This window comes from Macaca nemestrina, chromosome 10, assembly GCF_043159975.1.
Source record: "Macaca nemestrina isolate mMacNem1 chromosome 10, mMacNem.hap1, whole genome shotgun sequence".
NCBI lineage: Eukaryota > Metazoa > Chordata > Mammalia > Primates > Cercopithecidae > Macaca > Macaca nemestrina.
The window spans coordinates 8,608,612-8,621,324 of record NC_092134.1 but is presented as its reverse complement, the minus strand read 5'-3'; the positions used below and the strand labels follow the sequence as shown (position 1 = coordinate 8,621,324).

The following is a 12,713-nucleotide window of genomic DNA, read 5'->3' as shown; positions in this document are numbered from 1 at the left end:
GCTATCAGTCTCTAAAGTCTCCAGAGGGTTGGAGAAAGAAAGGGAGAGCGGATATGGGGGGGAGCCGGGAAGGAGGAGGAGGGCGATGGGAGGGCTTCTGGAAGGGGGGCTGTCAGGGGCAGCCGAGCAGAAAGCCCTCTCCCCTGCTCACGGGCAATTGGTGGACGCCCCACCCATCTCTACAAAGGGCTCCCCAGACCCGTGTGCCACCTGGGTTGGGTCAGCAGCCGGGCCCTGCAGGGGACAGCGGGCTGCCTTACTTGAGGAGGTCTTCCTTGTCGTTCTCCACCTCCGGCTTCTCCTCCTCCTTCTCCGCCTCCTTTTCCTTCTCCTTCTCATCTTTCTCCTCCTGGCTGCTGCGGGGCATGGGCTGCTGCTGCTGCTGCTGTTGCTGCTGCTGTCAGACCCCGGGGGAGGGCAGAGGGGAGTGGGGAGGGAAGGAAACCATGAACAGGTGAATCTCTGCACCTGGGCTCAGCCTGAGCTGGGGAGGAGGAAAAAAACACGTGGGGTCCACCCAGAACAGGCCATAAACAACCGGGAAGCCAGGCCCCACTGGCATGAGCTGGGGAGAGGCACCGCCTGGGGTCCTGCCGCCCTAGGGGCCTGGGTAGGCGGAGTTGGGGTGAGGGGCAGGAAGCACTGGTGTCAGAAGTGCTGGCTTCAATTCCTGCCCTTTCCACACAGTGGCTGTGTGCGCTTGGATGAGGGTCTTAACCTCTCTGTGCTGATTCCTTTGCCTTGGCAACGTGAGTATTCAGCATGCCTGTGCCTCAGCTGAGGGCTGGGAGGTTGAAATGAGAGAATCCTCGCCATGCTTACATGCGCATCTGGCCCGGATATTTAAGAGGGGCAGAAGTGATCTGGGCCCCAGAGGTGCCCTGGTGAGCCTCAGCAGGGGTGCCTGAGCATCTGGGAAGGTGGGAACACACCCCTGACGGCCCAGCCCTGCCCCCAACAGAGCTGAGGCCACCTCTCTAAGCCTCTGTCTCTGAGTCTGTACAACGGGGAGGTGGGAGGATGCCCGATTCCCCAGAGCCCAGGAAGGCCCCAGGCCTGCGTGGAGGTGGCCGCTCCTGCTGTCTCCCTCGCATGCCGGCACCCCAGGGGGACAGAACAAGCCCATTTTACAGAGCAGATCAGAGAGGCTGGGAGCCAAGCCAGCCTCCTAACTTGGGCCTCTTCCTGTTGTCTGCCTCCCCAACCTGTCCCAGCCACTCTGGGCCCGCCGCCCCTCCCCTCACCGACATAGAGGAAGGAGTGTGAGCTCCTCCCCGCACTGCCTCCCGATTTCCTTTCATCCCGCCTGATTTCTTTTAAAGCACACACTGATTTTCTTGGACACCCCAAGGTCCTCCCTGCAGGCAGCTGCCAAACCAGACCATCTTTCCATCCCTTTGAGCCAAGCGAAATAAAAATAAACCCCAAAGCCTTTTAATGTGTACCAGGGGCACAGTCACACCAATGTTTCAAACCAGGGAGCGAGAACTCCAAGCAGATAGAAGAGGAGGGGTCGGGAAGGTGAGAGAGGCCCCTTCTCCGGCCTTTCCTTCCTGCCAGGAACAGGCGCGGGCCCTGCACACAACGCTCTCTCCAGTCTCTTTTCATTTAGGATGGGGCAGAGAAACAGAGCAAGGGTCTCACGGCTGCAGGTAACCGTGGGCTCTCTGAGGCTGCTGCTGGGTCCAGGGCAGAACCTCGGGCCTGCATCTGCCTCTCTTCCCCAGGAATCCCACACCACCGTGTTCTGTAAGAGGAGCCAGGAAGGGGCAGAGTGGCCCAATGACTTGGAACAGTCTCCCCGCCCCAGGTTGCTGCTGACTCCCCAACAGGTGTCCGGCGTTCTGGGACCAGCCTGTTCTCCCTCTCCTGACCTCAAACCCTCAAACGTAACCTTTAAACAGCCGCCAGGTGAAGACTCTTGGAGGCAGAAGCTGGGGCAGGAGGTTTTTTAGGCTTGTTCCTACAGTGTCCTTTCTGTCCACATTTGCCCGATGTGGGCAGAGGTGGGGACCTGGGGAGGGAGCCCTGCCCCCTGGGCTGCCCGGCCTGGATGCCGTCTCCCTGGGTCAGATGTCCCTGGCAACAGCCCAGGGCCGGAGTCTGGGCAGGGCCGGGGCTTTTGAATCACATGGAGCTTGGTGTCTCCTGAGACCACACTCAGCTACGTCTCTACCAAGAAGCATCCCTCCTGATGGGCAGCATCCCTCCTGATGGGAGCAGCGGCCACGGAGCCTCCTTCCCGGAGCATCTGCCCGTTCGCCCCTGCGTCTAGGCTGGTGGGGGCTTCATGACCCCCTGGGGCCTCACCCATGGACCCACAAAGCAGGTTAATGTCTGCCCTGGCATGGCCAGTAAATGCAGCTCCACACCCATCAGGCCGCAGGCAGGGGCCTGTTCGATCGCTCACGGTGCCACATGCCTGGCTCCATCCCATGTGGTCTCCCCTACCCACCCACCCGTCCATCTTACAGAAGAGGAAACTGAGGCACCAAGTGCAATCCTGTCACCAAGCCCTGCCTCCTCCTCTTACCTGACATGTTAACAAGCCCCCAGGGCAGGGGTGCCTTCCACCCTCACCCTCTGGTTGGAGTGGATGCAGCAACACCCACTAGCACAAGGTGGCCCCTTCTGGGCCACCCTGCAGCCAAGGCCTAGGGCCCTGTGCACGGGCTCCTCACTTCCTGTGGGCTCAACATCTCCTGTGGGAGAGGCATCCCTGCAGCCCACGTTGAGTGAGTCCGGTAGCGGAAGATGAAAAGGAGGAATGCCAGAGCAGCCCTGGCCTTAAAACATGCTTTCCAGTGGGACAGACCCCGGGAGCCTTAATGACGAACATCTGCAGGGTCTCGCAGCGGCCACCCGGGAGGCCGAGGGACTGATTTAGGGCTGCTCATACTCGCTGCTGGGAGATTGCGCAGGGAGAGGGAGGCCCCAGCTCACAACTCCGGAGGCGCTGGGGGGACCTGGCAGCCGGCTCAGCCCCCAAAGCCTTCTTTGTTTTAGGGCAGCAGGTGCAGCGACCAACACTGGCGAGGCTGGGCTGCCGGGTCTTGGGCCTGTCCACAGAGTGCCAGAACTGCACTTGCTGGGCTTCCCAGGCCACTGAGGTCCATGGTTCTCAAGGTCCTATGACATTGGCTGCACATTCAGATCTCATGGGGAGCCCTGAGAAGTCCTGATGCCCAGGCCACACCCCACACCAATGACATCCGAATCTCTGGGCCAAGACCCAGGCATTCGTATGTTAAATTCCAGGTTATCCCGATGGGCAGCCAGATTTGAGAACCAGTGCTTTACCAGGGACTGGCAAACGTTTTCTGTAAGGGCCAGAGGATAAGTATGCGGTCTCTGTCACCCCCCTACTCAACTCTGCCAGTGTCTTGTGAAAGCAGCCCTTGTATCAAAAAAGGGCATGGCTGTGTGCCAGTAAAACTTTATTTACAAAAGCAGGTGGTGGGCCGGATTTGGCCTGCAGGCTTTCGTTAGAGCACCCTGCTCCAGGCCAGTGCTACCCACACCTGAAGGTGCATACACATCCCCTGCCAATTCCCACTCAGTGGGTCTGGGGTGGGACCTGGGACTCTGCATTTCTACCCAGCGCCAGGAGAAGCTGCCACGGCTGGCCTCAGACCCCACTGAGGAGGGAGGCCTTCAAGAATCCTTGTCTCACAAGGTACACAAAGGACTCTGTGCAGCAGGAAACGCCTGTGGGCACCATTCCCTCGATGTGAGGGGCCTGAAGGAAGGGGAATCAGAAAGAACTAGAAGCCAGCTCCACTATCTCTAAAGGACCTCGCCCTCGTGGTGGAGGGCTACCTCTGCCTTTCAGACGTGCCACTGGTCAGGCCGACGGTGGGTCTGTGCCCCGTGTATGGTCAGAAACATCCCCCCAAACCACAGCACAACTCTGTGGCAAACCCTACTGGATCTATGGTTAGCCAGAGCCACTGGCCCAAAGCCCCAAGGGACACCTGCCCCCAGCTCTGGACAATGAACCCGTAACCCTGAGCCTGCCAGACAAGTAGCGCATGACCGGGCCCGTGCAGAAGCCCCAGACCGCGGGCTATGCAGAAAACTATCTCAATAAAAACAACGAACAAGCCGAGCACATCTGATGAGGCCTTCTCCTAATCGCTTCCTGTTACCTGTTACTTGAATCCTCCCAACAACTGGTATCATCCCAGTTTTATGGATGAGAATGCAAAGACACAGGGAGGTTAAGTAACTCAACCAAGGTCACACAGCATTTCCTAGAAGGTCCTACATCCAGGTGCCCTACCTCCGCCCTCGGTTGGGGGTTCACAGCCTCCTCCCTAAGCCCATTTAAGCCAAATGATGCCATTGCCTGATTCTTTCCCTCCGCCAGCATGCCCTGAACCCCCAAGGGGCACACCAGCCGCTGAAAGATGTGGCCCCCAACTGTATGGAGCTTGCACTTAGGTTGACAAAGACAGGCCAGATGGAGGTGACGGTGATGAGGACACATTCAAAAGGCACATTCATGGTGCAGACGAGGCAGCCAGGTGTGCTGACATGCAAGGAGAGGGAAGGGGCTTTGGCAGAGCAGGAGGCCTCTGAGGCATGGCGACGGGAAAATGGCCTCTGTGCCTACCAAGTGGCACTTTGGGGCATGGCTGGAGGGCCTGGCCAGGGCTAACACCCATGCTCAGAAATACACGTGGCATCCTGACGGCGGCAGGAGCCCCTGGGGACCTTTCTCGAAAGGTGCAGGGGTGGCGGGGAGTCACATGACCCGCCCCATGTTAAAAGGCGATCCAACAGCAGGTCGCGGGAAGGAAGACGGTGGACTCCGGGAATGAGAGGGGAGAGTCCAGTGAGAAGGTGCTGCGACCATCCAGGTAGGGGCTGATGAGATTTAATTCTCAGATGCTAAGTCCTTACAAATGTGTCAGGAGAGCTTTCCAATACCCAGCAGCACCGTCTGTGGCTCAATCTCATGCACTCATTCAACAAACGCTTCACTGAGTATCTACCACGTGCCAGGTGCCCCTGAGGGGGCATCCTCATGACACCTTCCACCTGCTGGCAGTGTAGGGACGGGGATCCCAGGAGCCTGGGACTGGTGTGGAGAGTGGGGTCGGGGTCAGACCTGAGGCAGAACAGAGTTCCCTGTTGCTGGCAGCTTTTCCCTAACACCTGCTCTCTGCCGCTCGGATTCTCCTGTCCTTGCTGGGGAAGATGCAGTCGGGGGCGGCCGTCTGACTGCATAAGGGTTGTCTTTTTATAAGATATACCAAGGTGTGCTGGAGCCAGTGGCTACCAGCTCATGGCCGTTATTAAAAATGGAAACACATAATCTTACAATTGAAGAAATTATGGCCTGGCAAGGTGACTCACACTTGTCATCTCAGTGCTTTGGGAGGGCCAGGCAGGAGGATCGTCTGAGGTGGGAGTTCAGACCAGCCTGGACAACATAGTGAGACCCCATCGCTACCAATCAGCTGGTGGTGCTAATTTTAATTAGGTGGTGCATCCCTGTAACTCCAGCTACTCAGGAGGCTAAGGTGGGAGGAAACGTTGAGCCTGGGAGGTCAAGGCTGCAGTGAGCTTCAACTGCACCACTGCACTGTAACCTGGGTGACAGAGCAAGACTCCATCTCTAAAAAAATAATAAACTTAAAAAAAAAAAAAGAAAACAAAGGTTACAAGCACTCCAAGGGCATCGCTTCCTGATCATCTGGCTACACGGAGCTACGAAGTCATCTGTGCTGTGGAGGCGCTTTCCGCCAACGGCACGCACAGGGCGAGGACAGGGTAAGAGAGCTTCGTGCTAGGGGCATCTTTCCCCAGTTCCAAGTCAGTGGCAGCACGTTTTCGCGTGGCGCTGGGCACGGTGGGAGGATTTATTTACACCATGGCAACCGGCACGTGCTACAAACTCAGCTTCCCCCTACGGAAAGCTGGTTGTTAAACATTTACCAGCACTCCACGGCAGAAAGATGCGTGTCGACAGAACGTGAGCAACATTTAACATGCGCGTGGAAGGCTGCTTCGCCTGTACAGATGTGTGCTGTGCCAGCCGAGGCTCTGTGCAAATCCTAATTCAGATCCCGTCCTGCAACTCGGCGTCAAATCCACAGCCCCTGCTCCTGCTCTGAGGCCGGGATTCCTGGCCCCTGCCCACCTCCCTCAGAGCAGCTCTCCCTGTGCCCACCACCTGCCTCCTGGAAGTTGGCCTGCATGTTCCTGCTTCAGGGCCTTTGCACGTACTGTGCCCATGGCCTGGGGTGCTCCCCCCACTTCTGCCTGGCCAGTCCCTTCTTATTACGCAGGTCTGAGCCCAAGGGACACCTCCTCAGAGAAGCCTTGGGGCCAGCTCCCTAGAAGCTGCCGTCCTGCCCAGCAGTGGCCTCCTGACCCTGGCTTACATGTTTGCCCTTTAACTCTCTCTCAAACTGCCACACTGATGGACCTGTGCATGGTTCAAACTCCCCATGGGTGTGGGCTCCAGAGACCCTGTTTGCCCTTTTTTTTAGAGGCAGGGTCTTGCTTGTTGCCCAGGCTGAAGGGCACGGTGGCATGAGCACAGCTCACTGCAGCCTCCACCTTCTGGGCTCAAGTGGTCCTTCCACCTCAGCCTCCCAAGAAGCTGGGACCACAGGAGCATTCCACCTCACCCGGCTAATTTTTAAATTTTTTTGTAGAGATGGGGTCTCACTATGTTGCCCAGGCTGGTCTTGAACTCCTGGGCTCAAGCGATCCACCTACCTCAGCCTCCGAAAGTGCTGGGACTACAGGCATGAGCCACCGCACCTGGTTGACCTTGTTTGTCTTGTCCACGAGGGAATCACCTAGAATGACGTCCCTGCAGAACAGACTCAAACACCGCCCATCCTCCAGGGACAACCTGCCGGCTGTGAGCCTGCCAGGGCCCCTCCCTCAGCGCCTCCAGCTGCCAGACACGAAGGCTGGTGTTCTGGGAACTACTTCCTGACTCCAGCAGCCCAGCTTGAGATGCACCCCCCGCCCCCTCGAGCCTGACCAATCCGCTGCCTGGGGAGCGCTCACATTTTCCACCTCCTTCTGCCTCTCTGATGCGGTCGCCCCTACACTGCATTCTGGCCGATGCAAAGGCCATGTTTGTCTTTTCCTCAACCTGCAGCCTGATCTGCTCTATGCCTGGGCTCCGGCCCACCCACCAGCTGCCTTTCCTGGGAGCAACATCCCTGACTGCAGGACTCAGGGAGCCCCCAACTATCTCCCCACCTAGCACAAAGCTGGGCAGGAAACCAGAGACATCTGCTCACTTCAACCCTAAATCTGCACCCAATCCTGCCCAGCCCAGCTGGCCCTGAGTGGAGAGGACGTGGCCACCTCCTCCAGCAGGCCTGGGAAAGTCGGCACCACCAGAAGGTTGTGGGCCCATCCTGGCCCAGCCCCAGGCAGGCAGCAGGTTTGAAACAAGATACAAGCCCTCAGTCTGGGAGCTGAAACACAGCCTGGGGCGATCTGGCCCGCCCTGCCACCGGTCCCCACCATCAAGTGACTTCAGCACCTAGGGGAGGCGGCTGGCCCTGAACGCCAGCACCCACCGCACAGCGGCTGCCCCTCCCCGGGGACCAAGCCTGGCTGCTCCTGCCCTGAAACAGCCTTCCCGGTCACACTGTTCCCCGTGCAAGCTGTCTGAGTGCCACAGCGAGAAGAACAAGGTCACCAGTCCCTCTGCAAAGAGCTGGGAGAGGAGAGACGGAGGAGGCAGAGGAGAGGGGGCCGTAGTGGGAGGGAGGAGAGAAAAAGGGAGAGAGGTGGGGGAGGAGCAAAGACCTGGAGGAGAAAGGTTGAGAGGAGAGACCCAGGGACAGGGTGAGGAGGGGAGGGGGCAGGGGAGGAGGAAGAGAAGAGATGCGGAGAGAGAGAGAAAGGGGGATAGAGGGAGCTAGAGACAGAGTTAAAAGACTTAGATGGGGAAAACAGAGAAGGGAAAGCACACACAGAGAAATAGACGAGATGTGGACACAGAGATAGAGAGACAGAGAGAAAGGGGAAGGAAGACATGGCAAGAGAAACAGACATAGCCACCCATGCACGCACGCACGCACACACACACACAGAGAGAGAAAGAGAGAGAAATAGAAACCTAGAAAAATGCAGGAGGCTCAGAGCTGGGGGCTTGGGCAGAGCAGACCCAGAGGGACAGAGATGGGGAGCGGTGGAGAGTGGGCACAGGTAGGACAGCAGCAGTCCGGGGCAGGGCCTCGGCCTCCCTGGGCTTCCTCCTTGGACCCAGGCTGGATGAGTGGAGCCCAGGACGGGCTGTTCCCCTCTCAGTGTTCCATCTCTGCAGAAAGAGAGGCCTCCTTGGCCACATGAACCCCTATTGCTGCAGGAAGGCCATGTTGGCTACCAGGGACTGGGCCCTGCCACCTGGCCTAGCCAGCCTCACATCCTCACTCCCCCACGGTCTGTAGTCAGGCCCCAGCATTCCTGGGCTCTGGTTTTGCAATTCACTAGGATAACGCGGCCCTTCCATCGGTGAATCATGAACTATAAACCACTGTGCCAGCGCTTGAGCTGCTCCCACCCGCTGCCCCACAATCGTGATTCACCTCAGGGTGGTGGCGATGGGGCTCGGAGCCCAGGAGAGGATGCTCAGGCCTCAACCCAGCCTCCAGGCTCAAAAGCCAATCTCAGGGGCCAGGTTCCGGGAGGTGGGGGCTCAGCCCTCCCTTGCCAAAGCTCAGGCGTGTGGAGTCTCATGGGGGTGGGTGTGGAGCAGCTAGCATTCCAAAAGCCTACGCCTGGGCCTGCATCCCCCTGTGTCAGAATACAGAGAAGCTTCCAGAAAGAGGATGGCACTCTCCATTAAACAAGAAGGCAATCCCACTACTCCAAACAGTCATGCACATCCCTCACCTCCAGCCGGCCACAAGGCTGAGCACCAGTGCCGTGGATGCCAAGGTGGGCCAGAGTGAAGGCGGCCACATGCAACGTGAGTCTGAGTCCAGAGACGTCCCATGGCCAGCACTTTCAATCAAGGACTTTTATATTCCACTTTATAACCATCCAAGTTTCAGAAACGCAGCCATCGAAATGACACACAAACTGCTTTGGTATAGGGCACATGGTGTGGGGGTGACAGGGCAGAGAAGGGCCGGCACAGGTCCAGGCCTGGTCCAAGCACTTCAGACAGGGCAGGTGTCCTTGGGATGACACGGTGGCATTGGCGTCTTGCTGCCAGGCTGTGGTTAAGCATTCGGGTGGCCACAGCATCTATAAAGCGTGGCTTTGCAAACATGCAGATGCACAGGCTGCCTCCTCAGCTGGACTGGTCGGACATCCCTTCTGGAAGGGGCTGGCTGCGCTCGGCTGTCAGGCCCGCTGACAATAACTCAGCTCAGAGCTGCCTCATCCAAGTTGGGCCCTGGCCAGGGAGGCCGCTGCCCATCCCAAACACCTGGGAAGGGCCGTTCCAGCTCGAGTGTACCCCCATGGGTGGTCCGGGCTGTCGGGAAGCCCACCTCGGGCTTGACAACCCCTTCAGCCACCCTGCTCCCTGCTCGGGGGCTGACCCCCAGCACCGAGGTTCTCAGCAGGGTCCTAGACCAGTGCCTGGGAGCTCCTTGGAAATGCAGTCTTGGGTCTCAGCCCTATTGTGGGGTGAGGGGTGCAGCCCAGCGACTGGCTTTCCCCAGCCCTTCCGGTGATTCCAACATGCACTCACATCTGAGGACTCGGACTGGGACATGTCCCCTCACAAGGCAGACCTTGGCCTCAGTGGGGGGGACTCCAGGAGGGCACAGCCCCAGGATGCTGGCTACAGCCATCCCAGTGTGGTCAGTGGTGTCTGAGGGAGTCGGAAGCCTCACCGCTGGGGAAAGTGCACGGCCCAGTGTCCCCGGAGTCACTTCTCACCCCAGCCCACAGGCTTGCCCTCCCTCGGGATCCCACCACAGCCTCCACTTCAATCCCCCCTTGACAAATGGCGAAAAGAGAGGCACCCATGTCCTTGGTCCTGAGCCATGCACCCCCCAACTTGGGAAATCCACAGGCGGCACGTGGGCGCTGTGGAGCCTGGGAGGGGCAGTTGTGCCCACTCCCCGACACCTCGGAAGTCCCACCCTGTGTCCACCTCTGCAGTGTGGAATCGGGGAAGTCTGGGGTGTTGAGACGGGCGGGGCACGGCTGATCCCTTTACCCTATTTTCTGAAGGATTAAGGTTGGATTCGCATCTGAAGGTAGAGTCTGACAACTCTGGCATACAGAAGGCACTGAATAAAGGCCCCCAGATGAACATGCACATACTGTACATCCGATGGACACCTCTTGGGGGGTCTGTGGGGCGAGCAAGCTTGGGGACATGAAGCGGGAAGACCCCTGCAAGCGGCATCTGTCCTGATGACATGAGAGCAGCCACTCGTCGCTGTCTTCAGCAGAGATGTGGCCTGGAGCCACGGGAACCACGCCAGGACCACAAGCACCACAGCCTCTCTGCGGCCACCCACAGCAGCCTCCACAGCCACCCAGGAGAGAGGGGCTGTGCGGCGGGAGTGGGGGTGCTGAGAGAGCGCAAGAGACACGGAGTGGGAGACGAAATGGAGAGGAGAGGCAAGGAGGGAGAGAGGGAGATGAGGAAGAGCCCTCAGCAACTCCCCAAAGACATATATGGTAACGGCAGAGGTGCTGAAAGAGAAAGAGACAGTGACCAGCTGCCGTCCCCAGGAGCTGAGGGACACATGGCAGGGGAAGAGATGCAGGTGGTGGCGGGGGGTACTGAGCCCCGTCTCGCCCCAGGACTCCCACCCACCCCATATCAGAGGGTGTCTCCACAGCACAGATCGAGCCTGGCTCACCTGGGGTCCCCACATCCAGCATCTGACTCCCCACCGACATGGAGCCTCATCATGAGCCCCTCTGCCGCGCTGCCTTTGCAGGAGCCCTGCACAGGCCATGGGAGAGCCCTGTCCTACCTGGCGGATCAGGGCTGGCTTCTAGAAGGCTGGCTTTATGGCCAGTGTGCTGCCAAGGGGACACCTGGGCCTCCCTCCAGCTCCCTGGGCCGCATGTGACAGACTAGAACCCTCAGTCTGCCACTCAGCAGGCGACTCGGAAGCTTCCTCACCTCCCTGTGCCTCTGTCTCCTCATCTGGCCAGTGGGGATAATTACACACCTCTCGCCAACACTAGTGAGCTTGAAATCATCACGGTGTGTGGCGATAGCACTGCGTGACTGTTGGCCGGCACCATCACTGTCGCCATCGCCATCACCATCATCACCATCGCCACCACGGCAGCCAGCAGCACCTGTCCCCATCACACAGCAGGGCCGGTGCCCTTGGAATTTTGACAGGGCTCCCATGTCTCACTGGACTCCCAGGTCCCACCCCCCACTCAGCCACCAAGGGGTCCAATGCATATTGGCTGAGATAAACTAAGTCTTCTTCTAAAACTAGAGGGCCCAGGAAGGCAGGGAGAACCCGACCTGCTGCCCTCCAGAGAAACACCACAGAGAAGGGAGCTCAAGCTTCCCCCGACAGAAGACATCGGGGAAGAGGCAGGCAGCATCCCCTGGCAGCGGGCACCCTACCCTTGAGGGTGCGTGGGCTCACTGGCTGGGAAGACCTGGGTTCTCCATCTTCCCGTGGTGCCTGGGGAGGGGGCCTGTGTCACAGTAGGGGGAAGGGGCTGTGTCTGCTCACCCAGAAACCTATGAGGGAGAGAGAAGCATGGACAAGTATCCTAGGGCAGTTGTGAGGGGACTGGGGCTGGGCAGGAGCTCATGTGCTCCATAGCCTGGGATTCCCATCTGATCACAAGGCCTGAGCTGCCAGGGTATGTCAGAAAGAAGGACCGGCCCACAGAGGTGTCCTGGGTGCCAGTGGTATCTAAAGCACAGGGCAGTGGCTCCCCAGCCCACAGTCAGTCACTGAGAGTCCTGGACACCTGTCCCAGCCTGCAGGTGCCAGCCACGCGGAGGCAGTGGGGTAGTGGGTGGGGAGTGGTCTCAGCTCACCTCCCCGCCCTCCTTAAGGAGCTGCAGGTTCTGTGTGATCACAGCTTTGGTGCACTCAGAGCCCACCACCGCCTGCCCCTTCCCGTCCATCACCCTGCCGTGCCCTCATCTGGAGCAGACTGATCAGCAGTGTCAGCGGCTCCACAGACCCAACCACACACAGAGACGCTCAGCTGGCGGCAGCCACTGCATCTCCACTTAACAGGACAGGCTGAGCCTGAGGCTGCCGTTGATTTTGCTTGCTGCCATGGGCAGAGAGGACTCTCAGCCCCAGAGTTAGCACTTGGGAACCCTTGTTTATCCTGTGGTGGTGAACCGGGCCTGTGGGGGGTGGCAGGGCAGTGGATCTACCTGGCACAGAAGCTGTTCCGGGATATGAGTGTAACTCTCCCTCCCTGGCAGGGCCCAGGCCATGCCACCACCTCCTTAGCAAACGCAGCTGATCCGAGGAAGGGGCGAGTCCTGGAGACAGACAGGAACCTCCTGCCCAGCTTGCTTTCTGCCATCCTTCTGAGAGGCAGAGCAGACAAGCAACATTTTCCCATCCTGGGAGCCCCTGCCTGGAACAGCAGCTTCAGCAGGGGGTAAAAACTCACCAGCAAAGCCCCACCAACTCCCAGGCACCGCAGATACCACGGCTAAGCCAGGATATCTCCAGTGTAAAGAGGGGCATGTTTCCTCCCTGCTACGGAACATTCTAGGGCTTCCCTGGTGCCAGCCTGGCCCAAGGCATATAATG

At 58.9% G+C, this 12,713-nt stretch overlaps 1 protein-coding gene across 39 annotated transcripts in view; it reads right to left on the bottom strand.

The window, feature by feature from the left end:
* The window catches only part of LOC105493668 (nuclear receptor corepressor 2), a 240,074-nt gene that overhangs the window by 77,489 nt on the left and 149,872 nt on the right, over positions 1-12,713 (bottom strand). For 37 of the 39 annotated variants that reach the window (XM_011761567.3, XM_071070825.1, XM_011761578.3 and 34 more), the window contains one exon: positions 261-397. In XM_011761567.3, the coding sequence (XP_011759869.2) occupies positions 261-397 (137 nt within the window). The remainder of the gene's footprint in view (positions 1-260; positions 398-12,713) is intronic. The other 2 variants (XM_011761549.3, XM_011761519.3) reach the window with 1 other exon arrangement.